The sequence below is a fragment of the Brachyhypopomus gauderio genome, unplaced genomic scaffold (genome assembly GCF_052324685.1).
Source record: "Brachyhypopomus gauderio isolate BG-103 unplaced genomic scaffold, BGAUD_0.2 sc90, whole genome shotgun sequence".
NCBI classification, from domain to species: Eukaryota; Metazoa; Chordata; class Actinopteri; order Gymnotiformes; family Hypopomidae; genus Brachyhypopomus; species Brachyhypopomus gauderio.
Genome location: NW_027506911.1, coordinates 1,069,521 through 1,093,421, shown reverse-complemented (window position 1 = coordinate 1,093,421; position 23,901 = coordinate 1,069,521). Strand labels below are relative to the sequence as shown.

The 23,901-nt window shown below is 43.4% G+C and overlaps 1 protein-coding gene and 1 long non-coding RNA gene across 7 annotated transcripts; both read right to left on the bottom strand.

Moving 5' to 3' along the window:
* Positions 1 to 60: 60 nt before the first annotated feature.
* LOC143493613 (uncharacterized) lies at positions 61 to 2,681 on the bottom strand. Its single transcript, XR_013125541.1, has 3 exons — positions 2,571 to 2,681; positions 1,757 to 1,864; positions 61 to 1,643 (listed from the first exon to the last, which is right to left on the bottom strand). It is a non-coding gene; the product is annotated as an uncharacterized LOC143493613 (long non-coding RNA).
* A 1,444-nt stretch (positions 2,682 to 4,125) lies between these two features.
* On the bottom strand, positions 4,126 to 22,907 carry LOC143493602 (uncharacterized). 6 transcript variants are annotated; one of them, XM_076992119.1, is made up of 10 exons: positions 22,773 to 22,906; positions 21,912 to 22,019; positions 21,691 to 21,798; positions 19,971 to 20,117; positions 18,476 to 18,729; positions 18,266 to 18,364; positions 8,828 to 10,506; positions 8,386 to 8,517; positions 8,004 to 8,288; positions 4,126 to 6,454 (listed from the first exon to the last, which is right to left on the bottom strand). In XM_076992119.1, the coding sequence occupies exons 7-9, from the start codon at positions 9,192 to 9,194 to the stop codon at positions 8,029 to 8,031; spliced, it is 759 nt and encodes a 252-aa protein (XP_076848234.1). In that variant the 5' UTR covers positions 9,195 to 10,506; positions 18,266 to 18,364; positions 18,476 to 18,729; positions 19,971 to 20,117; positions 21,691 to 21,798; positions 21,912 to 22,019; positions 22,773 to 22,906; the 3' UTR covers positions 4,126 to 6,454; positions 8,004 to 8,028. The 6 variants fall into 6 exon arrangements, with proteins under 6 accessions (XP_076848234.1, XP_076848235.1, XP_076848237.1 ...); XM_076992120.1 differs by lacking the exon at positions 4,126 to 6,454 and adding an exon at positions 10,815 to 10,893 and having other exon boundaries at positions 7,894 to 8,288; positions 22,773 to 22,907; XM_076992122.1 differs by lacking the exon at positions 4,126 to 6,454 and having other exon boundaries at positions 7,894 to 8,288; positions 8,828 to 9,908; positions 10,349 to 10,506.
* Positions 22,908 to 23,901: the final 994 nt, after the last annotated feature.

Sequence of the window (23,901 nt, the reverse complement as noted above, 5' to 3'; positions counted from 1 at the left end):
ATGAATTCATATATATGTTACATTCATGAATACACGTTACATTCATGAATACATGTTACATTCAGGTACATGATGATGATGATAATGATGATGTGATACATGTGGAATAACCCAACACATCTGAACATGTCACGGTTCACTGGGCTCCCAGACTGAGGGACACTGAACCCAAATGCTGTAGTGACAGTAGAACAAACACAGAGAACCTGCACCTGACTTTAACTCTGGTGATGTAGAATAATGTTTATGTGAATAGTGCCTCACTTTATTAGAAACACCTTGTACCGGTACACACTAGACACTTTATTAGAAACACCTTGTACTGGTACACACTAGACACTTTATTAGAAAAAAACTTACAGTTCTGAATCAGTCTAGTTCTTGTATTTCTCATCGTGTTTACTCTCGTAATGGTGATTCAAATTGTAATCCTGTTCTTCACAAACTAAATACACAGCTTTACCATTGACTTCAATAAATACACATTTAGAAGTGAATGTTTTGTTAAAAACTGTCACTAATGTATCACTCACTGTAGGTTAGAGGTCACAGGTCCACTGCTAAAGTTAAGAGGCTCATCCTTGGACATGTTACTCTTCATAGACACAGAGCTAGTCATGATGATTGGACATAATGGTGGTAGAATCTAAAGGGGATATGTAAATAGAGTAGGAGGGGCAATGTGTATCTGATTAGAATATGTCACGGTAGGCCGGTCCGGCTCCTCAGGGGATCCGCCCACTTCACAACACTCCACCTCCTGTTCACTCTATAGATCACAAGCCCCGCCTACTGATCAGTTCTCTTCATTCTTGCACCTGTCACTCATTTCCAGTCGCCCTCTTTATCCGTTAAAGGCCAAGATTGAGTGACTCTCTTCAGAGTTCAGAGCGCTATCCGCTCCTCTGATCCCTTGAATTTAAACTGCATTTAACTGTTTTGAGTTGTGCTGTGTCTATGATGGAAATGGACATTAAAGTCGACCCAGCACCACCTCCTGTGTCTGCTGCATCTGTCACCTCGTTACAGAATATACCGTATGAATAAACATTAGTGATCCTCTGAGCCCTGGAGACTTTCATGTTGGGGAGAGACTCAACTGTACACCAACATTGATCTACAATAAAGTGGGACCTGTTATTCTCACCAAGTGATCTTGGAGACTGTCTTCTTTATTTTTTTTATTACTCTGTTCCTTATTTGTTTAAGGATAATTCAGTGGTACTAGCTTTAATGTGGGACTAAGGAACCACAAATATTTACTCCCTCCACACATACACAAGAACTGAGGAGGGAGAGAGAGAGGAAAATGTGGAGAATGAAGACTTAAAATACTTTCAGTCTGATTAAAGAATCTCTGTGTGTAATGTGTCACTCACTGTGGGTCAGGGGTCACAGGCCTACGACTGAAGTAAGGAGGATCAATCATGGACCAGTAACTCTTCATAGACACACAGCTGGGTACTGGAGATGATTCACTCTTCATAGACACACAGCTGGGTACTGGAGATGATTCACTCTTCATAGACACACAGCTGGGTACTGGAGATGATTCACTCTTCATAGACACACAGCTGGGTACTGGAGATGATTCACTCTTCATTAACACACAGCTGGGTACTGGAGACGCTGCTCTCTTCACCCTGATGAAGATGAGGAAAGTGTTGAGTAATTACATATTTCACTACATCTCATTTATCCTGAATATTCCCTCTTCTTGTTTCCTCAGATTAAGTGCTGATGTAAAGCTCCTCACTTTGGGTCAGAGGTTCCTCCTCCACTGCTGGAGTTATGAGGCTCCATCATGGAGTTGTTCCTCTTCACACACACACAGCTGGACACTGGAGATGCTGCTCTCTGCTCCCTGTCAACAGTTCATCATAAAGAGGAGGAGCAGGACACTGAAAAACTGATTATAATGAACCTGATGTCACTGCAGTGACTCCGCCCCCAAACACAAGCCCAGTAACACTACAGAAAAATGACATTTTAACAGATATGTTATATACAGTATTCTGTTATAACTGTTATATACAGTATTCTACATATACTTGAACGCTTGCTACTTTAGCGCCATCTTTGGGCAACTTATATAAATGAATATTGACTTGATGTTTTTTTTTTTTTTTTACCAATGTTCCGCCTAAGATCGTCTAGTTTAGAACAAATAAAAATGTGATTTAAAGGCAGAGTTCTTCCAGTGTGACAATATCAGTGACTATACAGTGGCCTCTCATGAAAAATGCTAAATAATATTTGAATCCATATTTAATTTTAAACTTGTATCTAAATAGTTATATTTAGGTATCATAAGTATCTCTAACTACGGTGACTCTTTGACGATGATCCTTAAATACAGATTCTCCTGAACAATGTTAAATACGACATGCGCTATCACCTTCTCCGTGTCAGTAATCTACATTTCCGGAGTGACTGAAGTTCAAAAAGTTCGCCGTTTTGTCAGAGATCGTTTCGTACAGATTCAGACTGGATTACGTCCTTTATCGTTAGAACATTAAAACTGTATATTTTGTACATAATGTAACATTTGAAACATTTAATAAACTCACCGTCGTATGTCCCAGACGTGCGTTCATAAGGTGATTTTTATTTGGCATTTACTTTCGGTTTCGTCTCATCTCATTTGGCCACACCTATGACGTAGTTTCCGTGCGAACACTAGGGGGCGCAGAGACACAGAGCGAAAAACAAACGTGAACGTCATGGCCAAAAGTTTTGAGAATGATACAAATATTAATTTTTACAAAGTCTACTGCTTCAGTTTTTATAATGGCAATTTGCATATACCCCAGAATGTTATAAAGCTTAACAGCAATTAATTGCAAAGTAAATATTTGCCTAGAAAATGAACTTTATCCCCCAAAACACATTTCAACTTCATTGCAGCCCTGCCTTAAAAGGACCAGCTAACATTGTTTCAGTGATTGCTCCATTAACACAGGTGTGGGTGTTGATGAGGACAGGGCTGGAGATCAATCTGTCATGATTAAGTAAGAATGACACCACTGGACACTTTAAAAGGAGGCTGGTGCTTGGCATCATTGTTTCTGTTCTGTTAACCATGGTTATCTCTAAAGAAACACATGCAGTCATCATTGCACTGCACAAAAATGGCCTAACAGGGAAGAGTGTCACAGCTAGAAAGATTGCACCTCAGTCAACAATCTATCACATCATCAAGAACTTCAAGGAGAGAGGTTCCATTGTTGCCAAAAAAGCTCCAGGGCGCCCAAGAAAGACCAGCAAGCGCCAGGACCATCTCTTAAAAGTGTTTCAGCTGCGGGATCGGGCTACCAGCAGTGCAGAGCTTGCTCAGGAATGGCAGCAGGCAGGTGTGAGTCCATCTGCACGCACTGTGAGGCAGAGACTCTTGGAGCAAGGCCTGGTCTCAAGGAAGGCAGCAAAGAAGCCACTTCTCTCCAGAAAAAACATCAGGCACAGACTGATATTCTGCAAAAGGTACAGGGAGTGGACTGCTGAGGACTGGGGTAAAGTCATTTTCTCTGATGAATCCCCTTTCCGATTGTTTGGGACATCTGGAAAACAGCTTGTTCAGAGAAGACGAGGTGTGCGTTACCACCAGTCTTGTCTCATGCCAACTGTACTATGTGAAAATATAATATTTGTGTCATTCGCAAAACTTTTGGCCATGACTGTACATTTGTATTTCACATGTATACATATAGGCCATAATGTGAACCAACAAAAAGTGCTTAGAAAGTGATTTTCGTTCGCACGTCTGGGCACTACTTTTTAAAAGTGTTTTTGAAAAGACAATACCCTTATAGACCTTGAGTTAAAAGTTCTCCGTAAAATATCCTGCAGTTTTTTGTCACAGTGCATAAATGAATATATATATGTGAATAAAAAAAACAATTTCTATGCTGCTGGTTTTGCTTGTAAATTCATCTCCATTTTCACAACCTAAAATATATCTCAAACTGACCTATACATGTACTTAAACATATAAGAGAAGTATTAATGCTTTAGTACACTCAAGTGTGAATTTACATTATGGAATATTGCAAATTTGCAGATTTCTTTCTTAAACTTCAGAAATTGACACCACACAAAATAAAGCATAAACACAATATGAAGTTGTATACACTGGTGTTTTATATATCAATTTTCAGTAGATACTGTGTAATCACAGACAGCAAAAAAGTACAGACTTTAGTCAATGGTGGCTGAAATAAATCAAAACGTTACTGCACCCCCTTTTGTTTTAAATGTTGTGTGTGTTGAGAGGTTGTTTTTGTTGTAAATGTGGTTGTCTTTTATATGTATTTTATGCTCCTACTTGTGTACAGCACCTTGGCCAATGACATTGATTTTAAGGTGCTTTATAAATAGATTTGATTTGATTTGATTAAAATAATAAACACTACAATAAATGCAATATACAGCTACAAATATGTTTATACACAGTACAGAATGGTGTCTTAAGGTCACAGCATGGTTCATTCTAGCATTGAATACATTACTGTCCCTCGATCCCAAATACAAATACAAAGTTCTTTTCTTACTCATTACTATTATTCATCCATTTCACTGTCATCATCAGAGTCATCATCCCATGGAGCAATGTGCTCTGTTTCTTTTAAAGTATTTCCACAATTTTGGCATCTACATAAATCTGTACAACACGGGCTGGCAGACATACAGGAACATCTCCCTGTCTCACATTTGCCCTGCTTACAACTGCAGTGAACTACCTGCAACACACTTTCAGGGGCGGGGGTTTTATGGCGCATTTCCACTAGGGCCTGCTTGGCGCGGTACGGTTCGATACGGGTCGATTCGCAACGGAACGGTACGGTCGCGTTGTGTTTCCATTACAATGGTGGACCACCACAATGTGGGTGGAGTCGCTGTTGGCGCGCGGGTTGTAGTGTCGTGACATCATTTGTATGCGACCACAACACCGTACAACAATGGACGAGATGGCGATGGAAGGACTCGTGTACCTTGTGCTAGGGCTATGGCTTTTATTCCGGAAACGTGCAAATGAAGCGAGCAAGAGAAGGCTTCAGTTAGCGAGACGCACAACACAAGAAAAGGAGCGGAGACTTCTTGTGACCATACAGCAGTATCAGGCCGAGGACAACAGGAGAAGGAGAAAAAGACATAGGCTGGTAAGCTAAGCTAACGCTAGTCGACATCGGTCTTTCTACCCGAAATAAATGTGCAAAGTGTGTAAAGCTAACACAGTAAAAAGTCTGTGTGTGTGCGTTTCAGATGGCTTTGTTGTTGGCTAATGGCCGTCGCAAACGCTCAGTGTGGACATTCCGACGAGCGTCTCAGTGGTGGGACGTTATTGTTCCTGAGTTCACGTGCACACAGTGGCTACAGAACTTCAGGATGTCCCGAGACGCGTTCGACTCCCTCAGCAACAAATTGCGTCCAGCCCTGGAGCGACAAGACACAACTTTTCGAGAGTGTGTGCCCGTACACAAAAGAGTGGCAATAGCACTGTGGAAGCTCGGAGTACAGAAGCATAGGCCATCTGTTTGGAGTCAGCACTACAACTGCGTGCAGGTGTGTGCAGGATTTCTGTGCTGCAGCAGAGACACTACTGGTACCTGAGCAGATTCGTTATCCAGACGAACGGCGATTCAGGGATATGGCGGAGTACATACAGACTAGATGGGGACTCCCACATTGCGTGGGTGCTATTGATGGCTCCCACATACCCATCATTGGCCCACGACTGTGTCACACCGACTACTTCAACCGCAAAGGCTGGCACTCAATAATCCTCCAAGGTGTAGTCGACGGAAAGGGCCTCTTCTGGAATGTAATGGCTGGAATGCCCGGGAGTATGCATGATGCTTGAGTGCTGAGACTGTCCATGCTGTGGGAGTTGGCCACCCGGGGAAATCTATTTCCAGCAGGTGTTAGGACAACCAGTGCCATGCCCGCTGGCTATTACATCCTTGGAGACTCAATCAATCAATCAATCAAAGTTTATTTGTATAGCGCTTTTAACAACTCAAGTTGTCGCAAAGCAGCTTTACAGGGTTTACAAGGTTAACAATACTATGGGTCCAGAACCCTAATGAGCAAGCCAAAGGCGACAGTGGCGAGGAAAAACTCCCTATGGTGGTGGGGAATAGGAAGAAACCTCGGGAGAACCAAGACTCAAAAGGGAACCCATCCTCCATTGGGCGGCCCGTTAACACACAAATACACAAGTCACACATAATTCACACAATCAGACTAGGTAAAAGGTAGAATTGAAAGTTCTGGGTTTTGATATTGTCACTGTAAATATCTGTTGATGAATGCCAGGCTTTCATTCCGTGTCGGAGCAGTGATGCTGGTATTGTAGGCTCCGACTGCAGTGTTACTCCCCAGGTGAACCCCGGTATCAGCACATCCACCGGCAGCCAGACCATCCCCCAGGTGCCTGCAGGTGCCTGTATCCAATCGTCTTGGGTAGAGCCATGCAAGAAGATAGATAATACAGACTGAGTGGACATGAATTTAAACCACCGTTGATTTAAATGTACGTAGCTCACGTGCCAGTGATCAGCATGTGGCTCCGGCAGACTAATCTATAGCAGCATAACTAAAGGGAGAGGTTCAGAGGTGACCACAGGCATGAGGGCTCACTGAGACATTGCTTTCCAGTCAAGTCATAGTCACAAATAGAGTGATGCCAAGACACAGCTGGATGACAGCATCAACATCTCAGATCACCAGAAATCTCAACGTCTGGGGGCCCCCAAGCCCCTACACCTTACAAGGGGAACTTTAGCTGAAGGCTTGACTAAACAGGTGAGTCTTAAGTCTAGATTTAAAGATTGGAACTGTGTCAGAGTCTCGGATTGGAGCTGGAAGGCTATTCCATAATTGAGGGGCTTTAAAAGAGAAAGCTCTGCCTCCGGCTGTATTTTTACTAATTTTTGGAACTACGAGAAATCCAGCATTTTGGGAGCGCAAAGGGCGAGATGGGTTGTAGTAATCAATGAGTTCACTCAGATATTGTGGGGCAAGACCATTTCACGCCTTATAGGTTAACAGGAGAACTTTAAATTCAATGCGATATATAATCGGCAGCCAGTGTAGTGCGGCGAGAGTGGGACTAATATGATCGAATTTCCTAGCCTTGGTTAGGACTCTAGCTGCGGCATTTTGTACAAGTTGTAGCTTCTTTATGGACTGTTTAGAGCATCCAATTAGAAGACTATTACAGTAGTCCAATCTCGACGAGACAAAAGCATGAACTAGCTTCTCTGCATCAGCTAATGAAAGTAAGTGTCTCAGCTTGGCAATATTACGTAAATGGAAAAAGGCAGCCTTAGTGACATTGCATACATGTGTGTCAAATGAAAGATCAGAATCAATAGTGACACCTAAACTTTTTGAGACTCTGCCTACCCCTTACAAAAGTGGCTTTTGAAGCCATTTCAGGACACCGGAAACCTCACAAAAGAGCAGCAGATCTTCAATCAACATATCAGTCGCACACGTGTTGTTGTTGAGAATGCTTTTGGCAGACTTAAGGGTAGATGGCGCTGCCTTCTGAAAAGGAATGACTGTGAGATTCAACTTGTGAAATCAATGGTGTTGGTATGCTGCGCTCTGCATAATTTGTGTGAAAGTTATGGAGAGACATATGACACTACATGGGATGTGCCAGCTACTGCTGCACAGCAGCCAGTGGCAGCAATGGCAGAGGGTGTGGAGGGGTGTGATGGTAGAGATGCTCGCAATGCACTGATGCAATATATCTGTCATAACAGTTAAATTGTTGCCCTTGCCTGTTTCATGTACACAAAGCAATAAAGCTGTGATTGTCAAACTCATTATCTGCTGCGGATTGTTTGTTAAGACAATGAACACACCCGGCATAAAAAGCATCAGTCATACAATCAAATGAAATAAAACTTTATTAAGAAATATATTAATGTTGATATTTACAAAATATGTAAATATAGTAAGAAAAAAGTTTTTAAAAGTGCAAAAAAGCAAATTACCCCAAAAAAAACTGTTAAAATGTTTTCACTGGTGTCTGTCTCGCAATGTTTTTACAAGTTCACCAAACACCCCGAGGAAAGCCCGGTTGAATGAAGCATTTTCCGCCAGCTCCGCTCTCCTCAGCTCGGCTTCTTGTTCACGGGCCTCGCGAGAATCACAGAGCAGCAGCTGGATGTGCTCCTCGCGCTGCTCATGAATCTGTTCATGCATCCGCACATCCTGCGCCTGCATCTCCTGGAGATGTGCACAGATATCTAGGTCAGTCTGGGTCCTTTTTCGCTTGCCTAGACAAAAAAGGGTAATGGGAGTTGATTAGTAAAACTGAAATGCACTCGGTACTCGTGCTACTCCGGTGCTTCACATGTTTTTTGTGTTCCTCACCTGTATTGGGCCGCCGGACAGGCGTTTGTGATCCAGCCGGTGTAGAGACCGCTGGTTCCGTGTATGACACGGATGATGCGGGGGAGGCGGGAGGTTCCAAAGAAGCGCTCGCCTCGTCAGTGGAAGGGGAATCTTGAACATAAAAAATAACAAATATTAAACACAAGCATTCCCGTGAAAGCAACAACAATATAGCGTAACTGCACAAAATGTGTAGCACGTCATCACTGCTCATGCTTTGTTAATGGCTACAGCTAACTAGCAACTAGCTAGGCTCCACGCTGTGGCCAAGAGCTAGCTATTGTACAGTAGTGACTGTGGTGGTAACATTTACTACAAACACAGCTCTAAATTCCTGCGTTTACAATAGATGCGTTCATATTACGTTCATATTACATCTTTTGTGAGCCTAGTAGTAAAACATAAATCACAATACACTCACCATTCTCCGTGGCCTCCAGCACCGACATCGCCGTGTCCAGCACGTTTTCTCTGCTGTTGCTGGCTGGCCGGTGACCGTATATAGCATCCATCTGCTGGAACCACTTCCAATCTTTGCGGTTTGCACCGCTGCGTGCATTGTGATCCTTCACCGCCCGGTAGTCACTTTTGAGCTTTTTAAGCTTGGACCGACACTGTATAACGGACCGCTGGTAGCCATGAGTGGCCATTAGCGCGGAAACCTCACTAAAAACTTTTACGTTTCTAGTGGCCCCGTCCAGTTCGCCCTGGATTTTTTGATCGCCTATTATTTGCAGAAAGGTCTGTACCTCGGCGTTCGACCAGGGAACATTCTTGTGGTCCTCCATTCTTCTCTCCTCGGGTTTTAAAAATGGCTGAGGAGTCGGTAGTGGATAGCGGAGGAGTCGCTCTCCTGACGCAACCTGTGACGACACGTCACAGAACAGTACCTCTTCGGAACGGTTAGAACCTCAAGCGAGTCGGTACGAAAAAAGTACCCAAAGGGGCCGGCTCACAGGGAACTGGTACTAATGGAAACACTCACAAACCGACCCGTATCGAACCGTACCGCGCCAAGCAGGCCCTAGTGGAAATGCGCCATTAGTCATCCAGGTCACCGTTAACTCTCCATCCTCAAGGTGCCATCCATTGCCAATGGGTGTCTCATTATTGTTGCTTGGTAGTTTGTCCTTTTGCAGTGCTGATACAGGGCATCACTTGTTGGTGGCATGGATAGTTCTGGCAAAGCTGAGGTTGACATGCAGAATGTTTTGTATCTGGCATCGTTCACATCTGCCAAGAATGTCAGACCATACAGTTGGCACACATATTTGCAAAGCAGATCAAAGGTCGACTGATCCAGGTTAAAACTACTGCCCAAATCTGTAAATGCAGTCAGGTATTCCTTTTTCTCTGAGGCAAGAGAAAATGTCTTTCTTTTGCCCTTGCCCTGAAAGGCACTTGTAGAGTCACATCCTGAGAATGTATGGATCCCAATAAGCGCTGAACACACACGGGTGCCAAGAGCTGATGACACCTTGGCTATGTCAATGATTTTTGTTCTGTTGGTAAATCCAGTGAAAAAATACAACTTACAAGGTAAAGCTCTTTGCAAACTTACAGCAATTACTGACACATCAGTATCAGGGCTCTTGATGACTACAGTCTTAAGTTCCTGTGCAGCATGTTGTGCATGTAAAAACAACCTGGAATATCAACATAGCCAGCGTTGGTTCCTCAGTTGCACCCACAATCCAGGAAATCAGATTATACAATTTGAGAGGGACAACAGATTTAGCTTCAGTTACATTTAAGTCATCTGATGTGGGTGGCCATGGGCATGTCATCCCAGAAGCGTCACGCAAAAGCTTTTGTAAAATCAGAGCTGCACTATAAAGTGTGCTTGTGTCCTCTGTAGTGTCACTGAGGCACCTACACTTCACTGTTCCTGACCAGCTGTTGTATTTGGGGTTTTTTCACAGTCACTTTCAGTTTGTCTTACCTCAGTTGTTGTTCCTGTGTCTAATGGGTGAGGTCGCCTGTCTAGCAAAATATCTGCAGATAACGTCTCAACAAAAACCATTTGACAAATGTTGCGCTTGCTGGGAGAGTAAAACACCAGCTGGGGGAAGTCACGGGCTAACGCCTCTTCAAATTATCCTGCAACATAAAAACAGTAAAAGAAGATCACAAAATGAAAACTGTGAGTGTGTATGTGTGTGTGTGTGTGTATATATATATATATATATATATAATTTTTGTTATATATATATATATATATATATATATATATATATATATACACTTTTTGTTATATATATATATATACACTTTTTGTTATATATATATATATTAACAAAAAATGTTTTATGTACAAAACTTACACAAAGTAGCAAAGATGGATGTAGAAGGACAATGTTTACAATGTTTACAATGTTTAAATGTTTCTGCTGTTCTCTGTCTCTCACCCTTTAAACCAAGCCACCGTTTGACGCTATTCCTGAATGTGTCCCACCGCGTTCATGAAAATGCAATTGCCTCTTCTTTCTTTAAAGATGTAAGATGCATATAACATTGTTTTGCACCTTTTTTAAGCACATTTGAAGACAGTGTTGTCGTAAATTCTTCATCTCCACTACTCTGTGTTGACCAAACGGGCGCAGACATGTTGGATTTCAGCTCCAAAATGCAGCCACCTGATTGGTCTAGAGGGAAGTAAGTCCGCGAATCCGTATCACTCATGAAGAAAAGACTACTACGCGAGGAAGGAACTATAGCCGATTTAAAACACGAATAAAAAAACTGCAGGATTATACATGGAGAACTTTTACTATTGCGCTCTGCACCAATAGTTCATTTTATTAAAGAAATAATTATTTAGTGCCCCATATATGGAAACAGGATCAAGCGAAAAACGTCTTCACCTTATGGCCTACAATGTATTATTTCATTATTCAGTATTCTCCAATGTCATGATTTCAGGTAAGGTGAATTTCTCTGTACGTAACCAAGTTTATTTTCTAATCTGTATCTTCAGACAGTACGACACGCACTTTTGCAGACGTAACCTGTCTTCGTGAACTATCTTCGAATTGCGTTGCTTTAAGATTTAGGAAATAAAAAATGAAGTTAGCAGTTTAAACTAGTCAGTGTGGATATGGGACACCCCTCTGCCCCACATGTTTCTGTGGATTTTAAGTGGTTTTGTATAAGCAACGTTGAGAATTCTTAGCCTAAAGAATATTCGTTGTTGTGTGTAGAAACATATAGTTTAAAGTGATCTATTCCAATATAAAAATGTTAAGAGCACATAGAATTACATGAACAACATTATTGAATAAAAGTTTTGTATTTGATTGAACCAAACAGGTTAAGATTTGATTTAAACAGGTTACATTTAAATAAGTTTTATATAGCCTACGTTTCCAAAATATGGAACCAATCGTCTTTAAGCAGTCTATAAAAGAAAGAGTCTCTCTAGAATAGTTAAGTCTGTCTGTCTGTCTTTTGCTTGCCCCCCTCCCCCCTCTGGTGCACTTTATACTGTCAGCTAGTCAGGAGAAGTGTCTCTGTTTAGTATGAGATATGAGACTGATTGTGTCGCGTATTTGTCACGGAACAGCTCCGGACCCTTCTCTGTGGGCGTGTCATTATGTCGTCTGCGTGCAGTTATGTCCATGTTTGTACTTCCGTGGGTGTGGGTTGTTTGTGAGCGTGTTCGTTTGTTACACCTGTGCCTTGTCTCGAGGTCACATGGATCTGTGTAATTCACCTATTTAATGTGCGTTCGCGCAGTGTCGTGTGCTCGTCTTTGTCTAAAGCTACGTGTCAGCGTGAGTGTGTTAATGTGCTGCTTGCGCTCCGCACAGAGCTTATTCGTGTTGTCTCATTAAATGTTCATTGTTCACCGTAATCGTCTTGGTGCCTGCTTCCCACACCCAAGCGTTACAGAAAGACGAGCCAAAAGAAAAAAGGTATGCCTGGATACGCCACCAGGGCACCTAAAGGGAAGAGGAAGAGCCGTCGCCACCACGGCTCTTCCCCAGTCCGGCGCCACGAAGCCCCCGTCTCCGAGCAGGAGATGATGCGGAACCCGGTCTGCGCATACATGCTCTGCGCGGCTCGGGAGTCGGAAGACGCTGAAGTGGCCGAACACTTCCGCCAATCAGCGGTGCGCATGTGGGAGGACCAAGACCTCGCCGCGTCCCTAGAGCTGCCACCCATGGCTGTGGGCGGCGGTGTTTCAAGGAAGGGGAGGAACAAGACCCAGCGCGCATCCTCTCCCGTGCGTGTTCCTGAGAGTGCCGAGGAGAGGAGAGGGGAGGTGTTTCTCCAGGCGGCGTGGAGAGAGGGACTCCGCGCGATGACGCGCGAGACCAACCCACTGGCCGAAACCGGAGAGGGCACAGAGGACCCGCTGGTCATCTACGCGGGGATGGTACGTGCCAATCCTCCAGAGGACGAGTCCGAGGAAGAGGACTCCGAGGAGGAGTATTCCCCGTCAGTGTGCTCAAAGAGCACGGTCTACTACGGGGAGGCGAAGAGAAGGAAGACTTCAGCCCCCCTTCGTCGCTGCACCCAGCCCCGTCGGGAACCGACGAGCAGAGCGAGGAGAGTGAGGGGGAGAGTCTTAGCTCGGTGAGTTCGCTCTCGACCGTATGCAAAGGGGGTGGGAGCGGACCGAACAGTCCACCCGCGTCGGAGAGTGGGGACTCCTGTGGGGAGGAGCCCATGGACCACTCCCGATGTGAGACCCTCGCACAGTCCATGGACTGGAGCGTGGCCGAGGAGGAGATGCCGGCGATGGACACCACCCCTAATACCAGTTCCAGAGGGGGCTGGCCTAGCAAAGGAGGGGCTTCCTACGGGGGGTTCCCAGAGAGGGAGTGCCAGCAGGCTCATAGGGCGGCAAGCCCTTACGGCACTCTCGGAGGAGGGAGCCGCAGACCCGGGAGGAAGGTTGCCGCGAGACCCGCTGGTCGCGCTGCCTCCAAGCGGAATGCAAGTCGCGCTGCACCTCGCGCCCCCGACGGTAGTGCTGCCTCCAAGCGGGCTACAAGTCGCGCTGCACCTCGCGCGTCCACCAGGTGTGCGTCCCCCAAGTGGTCGGACAGTCGCGCTGCACCACGCGCATCCGCTAGATGTGCATCCCCCAAGTGGTCGACAAGTCGCGCTGCACCCGGCGCGTCTGCCAGCCGTGCGGCACCTGGCGGTGAGCAGGCAAAACAGGCGGGAGGAGAACTGCCTCCTGCAGCATCTCCAGCCTCCGGAGCTTTCTCGCCACTACAGGCTTGGCCCAAGGCGGGAGGCCTGGCTCCGGGGATGAATGTCTGTGTTCCTGTGTTTTTGTCTGTCCCCTTGTGTCTCCCTAACCCGCTGTTCCCGTTTGTGCCCTTCGTGTTTGCTGTTCCGGTGTGCACCCAGGGTGGGTGCGCTAGAGCGGTTCGCGGCGGTTCCCGCCGTCGGGGGTGACGGCTCTCGGAGGCTCGTGGTCCCGGCGGCTCCGGACCTGCCCATCGGTGTTGCTTCGGGGCTTTCCAGCTGCGCGGGACGCTCCGGGAGTAGCGAGCCCCTGGTGGCGGGTTCTGTCACGGAACAGCTCCGGACCCTTCTCTGTGGGCGTGTCATTATGTCGTCTGCGTGCAGTTATGTCCATGTTTGTACTTCCGTGGGTGTGGGTTGTTTGTGAGCGTGTTAGTTTGTTACACCTGTGCCTTGTCTCGAGGTCACGTGGGTCTGTGTAATTCACCTATTTAATGTGCGTTCGCGCAGTGTCGTGTGCTCGTCTTTGTCTAAAGCTACGTGTCAGCGTGAGTGTGTTAATGTGCTGCTTGCGCTCCGCACAGAGCTTATTCGTGTAGTCTCATTAAATGTTCATTGTTCACCGTAATCGTCTTGGTGCCTGCTTCCCACACCCAAGCGTTACAGTATTGGTTCAATAAAATTCAATAAATATTGATTCAATATTTAATACTTAATCTCTACTGTATAAAAGCGTTCACCAGCTTACACGCAGAATGCAGTCTACTCACTGAAAAAATAAACTGTTAAATTGTCATTGAATAGCATTTTGAAAAATTGAAAATTCAAAACTAAAAATTCTAACAAAAAAAAAAAGACTTTCATTTTACATAGTTTCTATATTTACATGTATTTAAATGTTTTCATATACTCTTACATTGACAGCCACACTACTGAGATGGGTTTGGATGTTTCTGCTTCTCACTCTCTGTCATGCTTCCTTTGGTGAGTAAGTTTCTTTATTACTTCAAAGCTACGATCAGCATATGTGGGACCTTATATTCTACTGACTGTACTGTCTCTGACTGTACTCACTGTACTGACTGTGCGAAATGTCTCTGACTGTACTGGGTTGACATCCCACATAGGAACTACACTGCTGTGCTGACATGACTCAATGCATAGTAATGGCTCAGAGGGCGGCGCAGCGCTAGCTATAGCGGCAACAGGCAATGTCCAGTAATATAGATCAATGGTACAGACAATACACCAATCCAGTAATATAGATCAATGGTACAGACAATACACCAATCCAGTAATATAGATCAATGGTACAGACAATACACCAATCCAGTAATATAGATCAATGGTACAGACAGTACACCAATCCAGTAATATAGATCAATGGTACAGACAGTACACCAATCCAGTAATATAGATCAATGGTACAGACAATACACCAATCCAGTAATATAGATCAATGGTACAGACAATACACCAATCCAGTAATATAGATCAATGGTACAGACAATACACCAATCCAGTAATATAGATCAATGGTACAGACAGTACACCAATCCAGTAATATAGATCAATGGTACAGACAATACACCAATCCAGTAATATAGATCAATGGTACAGACAATACACCAATCCAGTAATATAGATCAATGGTACAGACAATACACCAATCCAGTAATATAGATCAATGGTACAGACAATACACCAATCCAGTAATATAGATCAATGGTACAGACAATACACCAATCCAGTAATATAGATCAATGGTACAGACAATACACCAATCCAGTAATATAGATCAATGGTACAGACAATAAACCAATCCAGTAATATAGATCAATGGTACAGACAATACACCAATCCAGTAATATAGACCAATGGTACAGACAGTACACCAATCCAGTAATATAGACCAATGGTACAGACAATACACCAATCCAGTAATATAGACCAATGGTTCAGACAATACACCAATCCAGTAATATAGATCAATGGTACAGACAATACACCAATCCAGTAATATAGATCAATGGTACAGACAATAAACCAATCCAGTAATATAGATCAATGGTACAGACAATACACCAATCCAGTAATATAGATCAATGGTACAGACAATACACCAATCCAGTAATATAGATCAATGGTACAGACAATACACCAATCCAGTAATATAGATCAATGGTTCAGACAATACACCAATCCAGTAATATAGATCAATGGTACAGACAATACACCAATCCAGTAATATAGATCAATGGTACAGACAATACACCAATCCAGTAATATAGATCAATGGTACAGACAATACACCAATCCAGTAATATAGATCAATGGTACAGACAATACACCAATCCAGTAATATAGATCAATGGTACAGACAATACACCAATCCAGTAATATAGATCAATGGTTCAGACAATACACCAATCCAGTAATATAGATCAATGGTACAGACAATACACCAATCCAGTAATATAGATCAATGGTACAGACAATAAACCAATCCAGTAATATAGATCAATGGTACAGACAATACACCAATCCAGTAATATAGACCAATGGTACAGACAGTACACCAATCCAGTAATATAGACCAATGGTACAGACAATACACCAATCCAGTAATATAGACCAATGGTTCAGACAATACACCAATCCAGTAATATAGATCAATGGTACAGACAATACACCAATCCAGTAATATAGATCAATGGTACAGACAATAAACCAATCCAGTAATATAGATCAATGGTACAGACAATACACCAATCCAGTAATATAGATCAATGGTACAGACAATACACCAATCCAGTAATATAGATCAATGGTACAGACAATACACCAATCCAGTAATATAGATCAATGGTTCAGACAATACACCAATCCAGTAATATAGATCAATGGTACAGACAATACACCAATCCAGTAATATAGATCAATGGTACAGACAATACACCAATCCAGTAATATAGATCAATGGTACAGACAATACACCAATCCAGTAATATAGATCAATGGTACAGACAATACACCAATCCAGTAATATAGATCAATGGTACAGACAATACACCAATCCAGTAATATAGATCAATGGTTCAGACAATACACCAATCCAGTAATATAGATCAATGGTACAGACAATACACCAATCCAGTAATATAGATCAATGGTACAGACAATACACCAATCCAGTAATATAGATCAATGGTGGGACTTCCAGTTTGTTTGTGCGCTGTGGCCACAGCAGAGAAAGTGATGGCAGCATCCAGAGACGTTGTGGGTTATTCTACACTGACCTTATTAGTCCCATTACACTTCACTTTTACTTCTAGATAAGAAAACATCACACTTATCTACACAGCGATGGCTGAAATAGAACACTGTGTTGCTTGACATGCCCAACATCCTCATTCAACGATGCAGAGTTCTTAATCCAGCCACACTTTACCCATAGAGGATGATGGTGAGTCACATGACTGTGTTGCTGTACCTAACATGCTGTGTTCCCCCAGGTTGGACCTCAATGAAGAACCTCTGAATCACCCCGACTGCATTTTCTTTGTTGATGTGTCAGTATCCAGGGATCCAGCACAGATCAAAACAGAGTAGGTTGGGCTGTAGTCGCCCCGTCCTACTTAGTAGTTTCAGTCCCTCTACCACATCACCTCTCAGCACAGACCGCTGGACTATATGATTTAACCCAGGCATACAGATTGGCAGAAGGAATATCAGTTACTATTTACAATGACAGCAGGTGTGATTTTGGTGTAGTTAATGATTTTGGGCCCATTTGGAAACACTAGTTCAGTGATTCTGATTTCACATCTCAAGCTTGTGTTGATCTCCTGGATGTTCTCCAACTGCTGTCCACTATTGCTGTGTGTAAATGTGCTGCCCACACTAACGGTGCTGATTCTGTTTCTAGAGGGAACCAAGCTGTAGATGTAGCTGTCATGAGACCTGCTCTGTACCCCCCCACAAGTTCCTCTGTTGACCTTGCAGCTCAGCCCCTCCCTCCCCCTCACAGATCTACAGCACACACACACACAGGAGGAGAGGCCGTCTGGAAGAAAGCAGGCTGTGCTTTTCAGGATGGTGTGTGGCGCTGTCCTCTGGGCCGCCGTGTTTGACTATATTCATGTTTCTTTACTATGTTAAATTGACCCATGGGAAGACCTGTGTGTCCAAAGGGGAGATGATTGATCAATTAAAGACCCATTGGTTCACACACAGGTTTACTAATTATGCACAGAAATTATGTGCAGAAATTCTGTCATGAATGCGTGATATAAGATATCTTTGTAATTGCACAAACAACAAAATTTTGTTGGAGCAATCCTCCTCCAAATGCCAACATAATTAAATAACAAATATCAAAAATATCAAGAATAAATATAAAAAAATATAAATATTTAAAGTGACGTAGTGCATATGGACCTGAGTGCAGTGTGTTAAAGTGATGTAGTGAATGTGGGGTTAAAATCTGTTGGGTTTATTGTGGTCAGTGTTCATTAGTGTAACAGCTCTGTGATAGAAGCTGTTTTTTAGTCTTGTAGTCCGTGCATATAGTGTCCTGTAGCGTCTTCCAGAAGACAGTGGAGTGAAGAGACAGTGTCCAGGGTGTGTGCTGTCCTTTATTATAGCAGTGACTCACCTGGTGCAGCGGGTCCTGTATATGTCCTCTGGTCTGGGGAGCTGGTGCCCGTGATCCTCTCAGCAGTCTTGATAATACGCTGGAGATCTTTCCTATTGTCTATAGTGCAGCCAGAGAACCAAACAAATACAGTATGTGAGGACGGACTCAATGACTGATCTGTAGAAGCTCACCAGCAGTTGTTGTGGGAGTTGTGCTCTCTTTAAGCACCTCAGGAAGTGTATCTTTGGAGACCTTTCTTGGCCGTCGCTGTGGTGTTGGTGGTCCAGGTCATGTCATGGCTGATGTTAACACCGAGATACTTGATACTCTTCACAGTTTCCACTCTCTCACCACTGATTGTGATTGGGTGATGGACGAGGGGTCTCAGTCTCCTGAAATCCAGGATCAATTCCTTCATCTTTGTTGCACTGAGGATCAAGTTGTTTTCTTGACTCCAGTCCTCCAGGTTCTCGTCCTCTGACCTGTAGGCAGTTTCATCACTGGATGTAATCTTGAATGAATGAATGTTCAACTTATATAGCGCCTTTCTAGATACTCAAGGTCACTTTACAATTTTAATAGAAAAGTGTTTTTTCTGTGTAATAAATCATTTACAGAAGGAGTTTGGGAGTTAGTTGGGAAACATTTTGGAACTCAGCCAAGAATATTAAAATAAATGAAACTATTAATAATGAAAACTTGAGGAGCTCCACAAAGCTCCATTGATAATGTACAGACTGGTGGAAAGATCTGGAGAATTTAGACATAACATGAACACAGGCAGATAATGAAAGGGCCTCTACATGCTGCTGGATGAACTGTGGATGTAGGATGACACTGTAAAAGGCCTCATTTGATAAAGGTCCAGATCAGGGGATCTTTAAACAGATAGAACTTTTACATTTGGACCTAATACATATATAATGAATGTGTATATGAATATGAATGACTGGGGTGTGAAGTCATGATGATTGGACATAATGGTGGAATCTAAAGCAGATATGTAAATAGAGTAGGAGGGGCAATGTGTATCTGATTAGAATATGTCACGGTAGGCCGGTCCGGCTCCTCAGGTGATCCGCCCACTTCACAACACTCCACCTCCCGTTTACTCCATAGATCACCAGCCCCGCCTACTGATCAGTTCTCTTCATTTCGTGCACCTGTCACTCATTTCCAGTCACCCTCTTTATCCGTTAAAGGTCAAGATTGAGTGACTCTCTTCAGAGTTCAGAGCGCTATCCGCTCCTCTGATCCCTCGCATTTAAACTGCATTTAACTGCTTTGAGTTGTGCTGTGTCTATGATGGAAATGGACATTAAAGTCGACCCAGCACCACCTCCTGTGTCTGCTGCATCTGTCACCTCGTTACAGAATATACCGTATGAATAAACATTAGTGCTCCTCTGAGCCCTGGAGACTTTCATGTTGGGGAGAGACACAACTGTACACCAACGTTGATCTATAATAAAGTGGGACCTGTTATTCTCATCAAGTGATCTTGGAGTCTGTCTTCTTTATTTTATTATTACTCTGTTCCTTATTTGTTTAAGGATAATTCAGTGGTACTGGCTTTAATGTGGGACTAAGGAACCACAAATATTTACTCCCTCCACACATACACAAGAACTGAGGAGGGAGAGAGAGAGGAAAATGTGGAGAATGAAGACTTAAAATACTTTCAGTCTGATTAAAGAATCTCTGTGTGTAATGTGTCACTCACTGTGGGTCAGGGGTCACAGGCCCACGACTGAAGGCAAGAGGCTCAAACATGGACCTGTCACTCTTCATAGACACACAGCTGGGTACTGGAGATGATTCACTCTTCATAGACACACAGCTGGGTAGTGGAGATGCTGCTCTCTTCACCCTGATGAAGATGAGGAAAGTGTTGAGTAATTGTGTCCTTCACTACATCTCATTCATCCTGAATATTCCCTTTTCCTGTTTCAGGCATGAAAATGGGTCAGGGGTTAAAAAGGTGACAAGACCGGGGGGGGGTGGGGGCATGTGACGTCATGGGGATACGGCGACGGGGCGTTGACATGTGGGGGGGGGGGGGGGGGGGGGGGGGGGTTGACATGTGACGTCATGGGTATACTGCGACGGGGGGGGGGGGGTGGGGGTGGCTGCTGGTGTACGGGGATACAGCGACAGGTGATGCCAAATATTGCTCGTAAGGTGACATCATGTAAAAAAGATAATAACGCGTGGCCACAACTTACTAACGCATGTGAACGACTTACTAACGCGTGCGAACAAGATAATTAAGTATTACTTTATATAAAGCCAGGTTTACCTTCCTTGGGCAGTCAGTTCGCGAACATCCCTGGGATCTGCTTGCTTTGCTGTGAAAAAATAAACTTTGTTGCCGCGTGTGAAAGGCGACGTTAGTATCTCGTTCCCACGCGTTAATAAGTCGTGGCCACGCGTTATTTATTTATTTTTTACATGATGTCACCTTACGGGCTCCGTAAAATATAGTAAAATCCATTAAAAAATTTTTTTTTGACTGTCATGTCAATGGATTCAATGTAAACGCAATCCGTAAACGCAAGAAGCCGCTCTCGCCATTCCGGATGGCTCAGTCAAAACCATTACGTCTTAATGAACCAATAAATACATCAGCGGCGAAAATGAGTGTAAAAATACCAGGTTCACGTGTTTTTATTTTCTAACCTGGGCTAAAGCACAGGGTAGACTCAAACGACAAGCGTTTACAACTTCATCTTCAACCTTTTCAGCCCTGGTGCGAATGTGATCCTCACACGTCCCTGGATTCACCAGTTACAACTACAGACACACTAGAAAAAAAATCTTGTTTCTTATTTTATGTCACCGTTAACTACACGGGGTTGACGCGAACTTAATAGGCCCATCTATCTACCTATTTATCACAAGAGCTTGTGGTTAGATCTGACAGTGTTCAACGCTGTAGCGAACGGCAGTAACTTTGTTTTACCGCAAAATATGAAAACGATTGAAACCATTAATATCCCAATTAAATCCACCCAATTAAAAATGTACGATCTGGTAAATGTAGTGGTAAATGTACGCTCTTCTGACTTGTCCCCGGTGTAGCACTAGGTCCTGCTTCTCGTCCCGCTTAGCAGTAAGTGAATAACATGAATGAAGAACGTTTGTATGATTGAAACGCTATTTGGCCTCTATGAAGGTTCTGGGCGGAAACTGCTGGCCACTGTCATTGAAATTGCCAATTTCGGAAGTGCTCTGTTTGCTTTAAGTCAATATGATAATTAAAATATGTACATATAATCTCCCGACCCCCCCCCCCCCCCCCCCCCCCAAACAAAAAACTCATCGGATCTACACGATTCACGTAGGTCACCCTTTTCAACTTCAAAACGGTGAATTTCGCAGAAAGGTGACAGATTTTCATGCCTGTGTTTTCTCAGATTAAGTGCTGATGTAAAGCTCCTCACTTTGGGTCAGAGGTTCCTCCTCCACTGCTGGAGTTATGAGGTTCCATCATGGAGTTGTTTCTCTTCACACACACACAGTTGGACACTGGAGATGCTGCTCTCTTCACCCTGATGAAGATGAGGAAAGTGTTGAGTAATTATGTTCTTCACTACATCTCATTTATCCTGAATATTCCCTCTTCCTGTTTTCTCAGATTAAGTGCTGATGTAAAGCTCCTCACTTTGGGTCAGAGGTTCCTCCTCCACTGCTGGAGTTATGAGGCTCCATCATGGAGTTGTTCCTCTTCACACACACACAGCTGGACACTGGAGATGCTGCTCTCTGCTCCCTGTCAACAGTTCATCATAAAGAGGAGGAGCAGGACACTGAAACTCTGATTATAATGAACCTGATGTCACTGCAGTGTGACTCCACAACCAAACACAAGCCCAGTAACACTGGACACACAGGAAAAGGACATTTTAACAGATTTGTTATACAGTAGGCTATTCTGTTATAACTGTTATATACAATATTCTACATATACTTGAACGCTTGCTAAACACTTACACGCAATTACACGCTACTTTAGCGCCATCTTTTGGCAACTTATATAAATGAATATTGACTTGATGTTTTTTTTTTTTTTATCAATGTTCCGCCTAAGATCGTCTAGTTTAGAACAAATAAAAATGTGATTTAAAGGCAAAGAGTTCTTTCAGTGTGACAATATCAGTGACTATACAGTGGCCTCTCATGAAAAATGCTAAATGATATTTGAATCCATATTTAATTTTAAACTTGTATCTAAATAGTTATATTTAGGTATCATAAGTATCTCTAACTACAGTGACTCTTTGACGATAATCCTTAAATACAGATTCTCCTGAACAATGTTAAATACGACATGGGCTATCACCTTCTCCGTGTCAGTAATCTACATTTCCGGAGTGACTGAAGTTCAAAAAGTTCGCCGTTTTGTCACAGATCGTTTCGTACAGATTCAGACTGGATTATGTCCTTTATCGTTAGAACATTAAAACTGTATATTTTGTACATAATGTAACATTTGGAACATTTCTGTAAGTGTTAATAAACTCACCGTCGTATGTCCCAGACGTGCGTTCATAAGGTGATTTTTATTTGGCATTTACTTTCGGTTTAGTCTCATCTCATTTGACCACACCTATGACGTAGTTTCCGTGCGAACACTAGGGGGCGCACAGACACAGAGCGAAAAACAAACGTGAACGTCATGGCCAAACGTTTTGAGAATGATACAAATATTAATTTTTACAAAGTCTACTGCTTCAGTTTTTATAATGACAATTTGCATATACTCCAGAATGTTATAAAGAGTGATCAGCTTAACAGCAATTAATTGCAAAGTAAATATTTGCCTAGAAAATGAACTTTATCCCCAAAACACATTTCAACTTCATTGCATTTTTGAAGAGTATCGCAGCTAGAAAGATTGCACCTCAGTCAACAATCTATCACATCATCAAGAACTTCAAGGAGAGAGGTTCCATTGTTGCCAAAAAAGCTCCAGGGCGCCCAAGAAAGACCAGCAAGCGCCAGGACCGTCTCTTAAAAGTGTTTCAGCTGGGGGATCGGGTTACCAGCAGTGCAGAGCTTGCTCAGGAATGGCAGCAGGCAGGTGTGAGTGCATCTGCACGCGCTGTGAGGCAGAGACTCTTGGAGCAAGGCCTGGTCTCAAGGAGGGCAGCAAAGAAGCCACTTCTCTCCAGAAAAAAACATCAGGGACAGACTGATATTCTGCAAAAGGTACAGGGAGTGGACTGCTGAGGACTGGGGACATTTTCTCGGATGAATAAAGAATGATACCAGAATGTCCTCCGAGAGCAACTTCTCCCAACCATCCAAGAGCAGTTTGGTGAACAACAATGCCTTTTCCAGCATGATGGAGCACCTTGCCATAAAGCAAAGGTGATAACTAAATGGCTCAGGGAACAAAACATAGAGATTTTGGGTCCATGGCCTGGAAACTACCCAGATCTTAATCCCATTGAGAACTTGTAGTCAATCATCAAGAGACGGGTGGACAAACAAAAACCTACACATTCTGACAAAATGCAAGCCTTGATTGTGCAAGAATGAACTGCTATCAGTCAGGATTTGGTCCAGAAGTTGATTGAGAGCATGCCACGGAGAATTGCAGAGGTCCTGAAGAAGGGTCAACACTGCAAATATTGACTTGCTGCATTAAC

What these genes read in the sequence shown, in the direction of transcription:
- LOC143493602 (XM_076992120.1), bottom strand. Translation starts at nt 9,194, where the DNA reads ATGGAGGACCACAAGAATGTTCCCTGGTCGAACGCCGAGGTACAGACC. An exon ending in GCTGGAGGCCACGGAGAATG is followed by an intron (nt 8,518 to 8,827) that starts GTGAGTGTATTG and finishes TTTATGTTCAAG; the next exon opens with ATTCCCCTTCCACTGACGAG. An exon ending in TGTCCGGCGGCCCAATACAG is followed by an intron (nt 8,289 to 8,385) that starts GTGAGGAACACA and finishes TTTTTTGTCTAG; the next exon opens with GCAAGCGAAAAAGGACCCAG.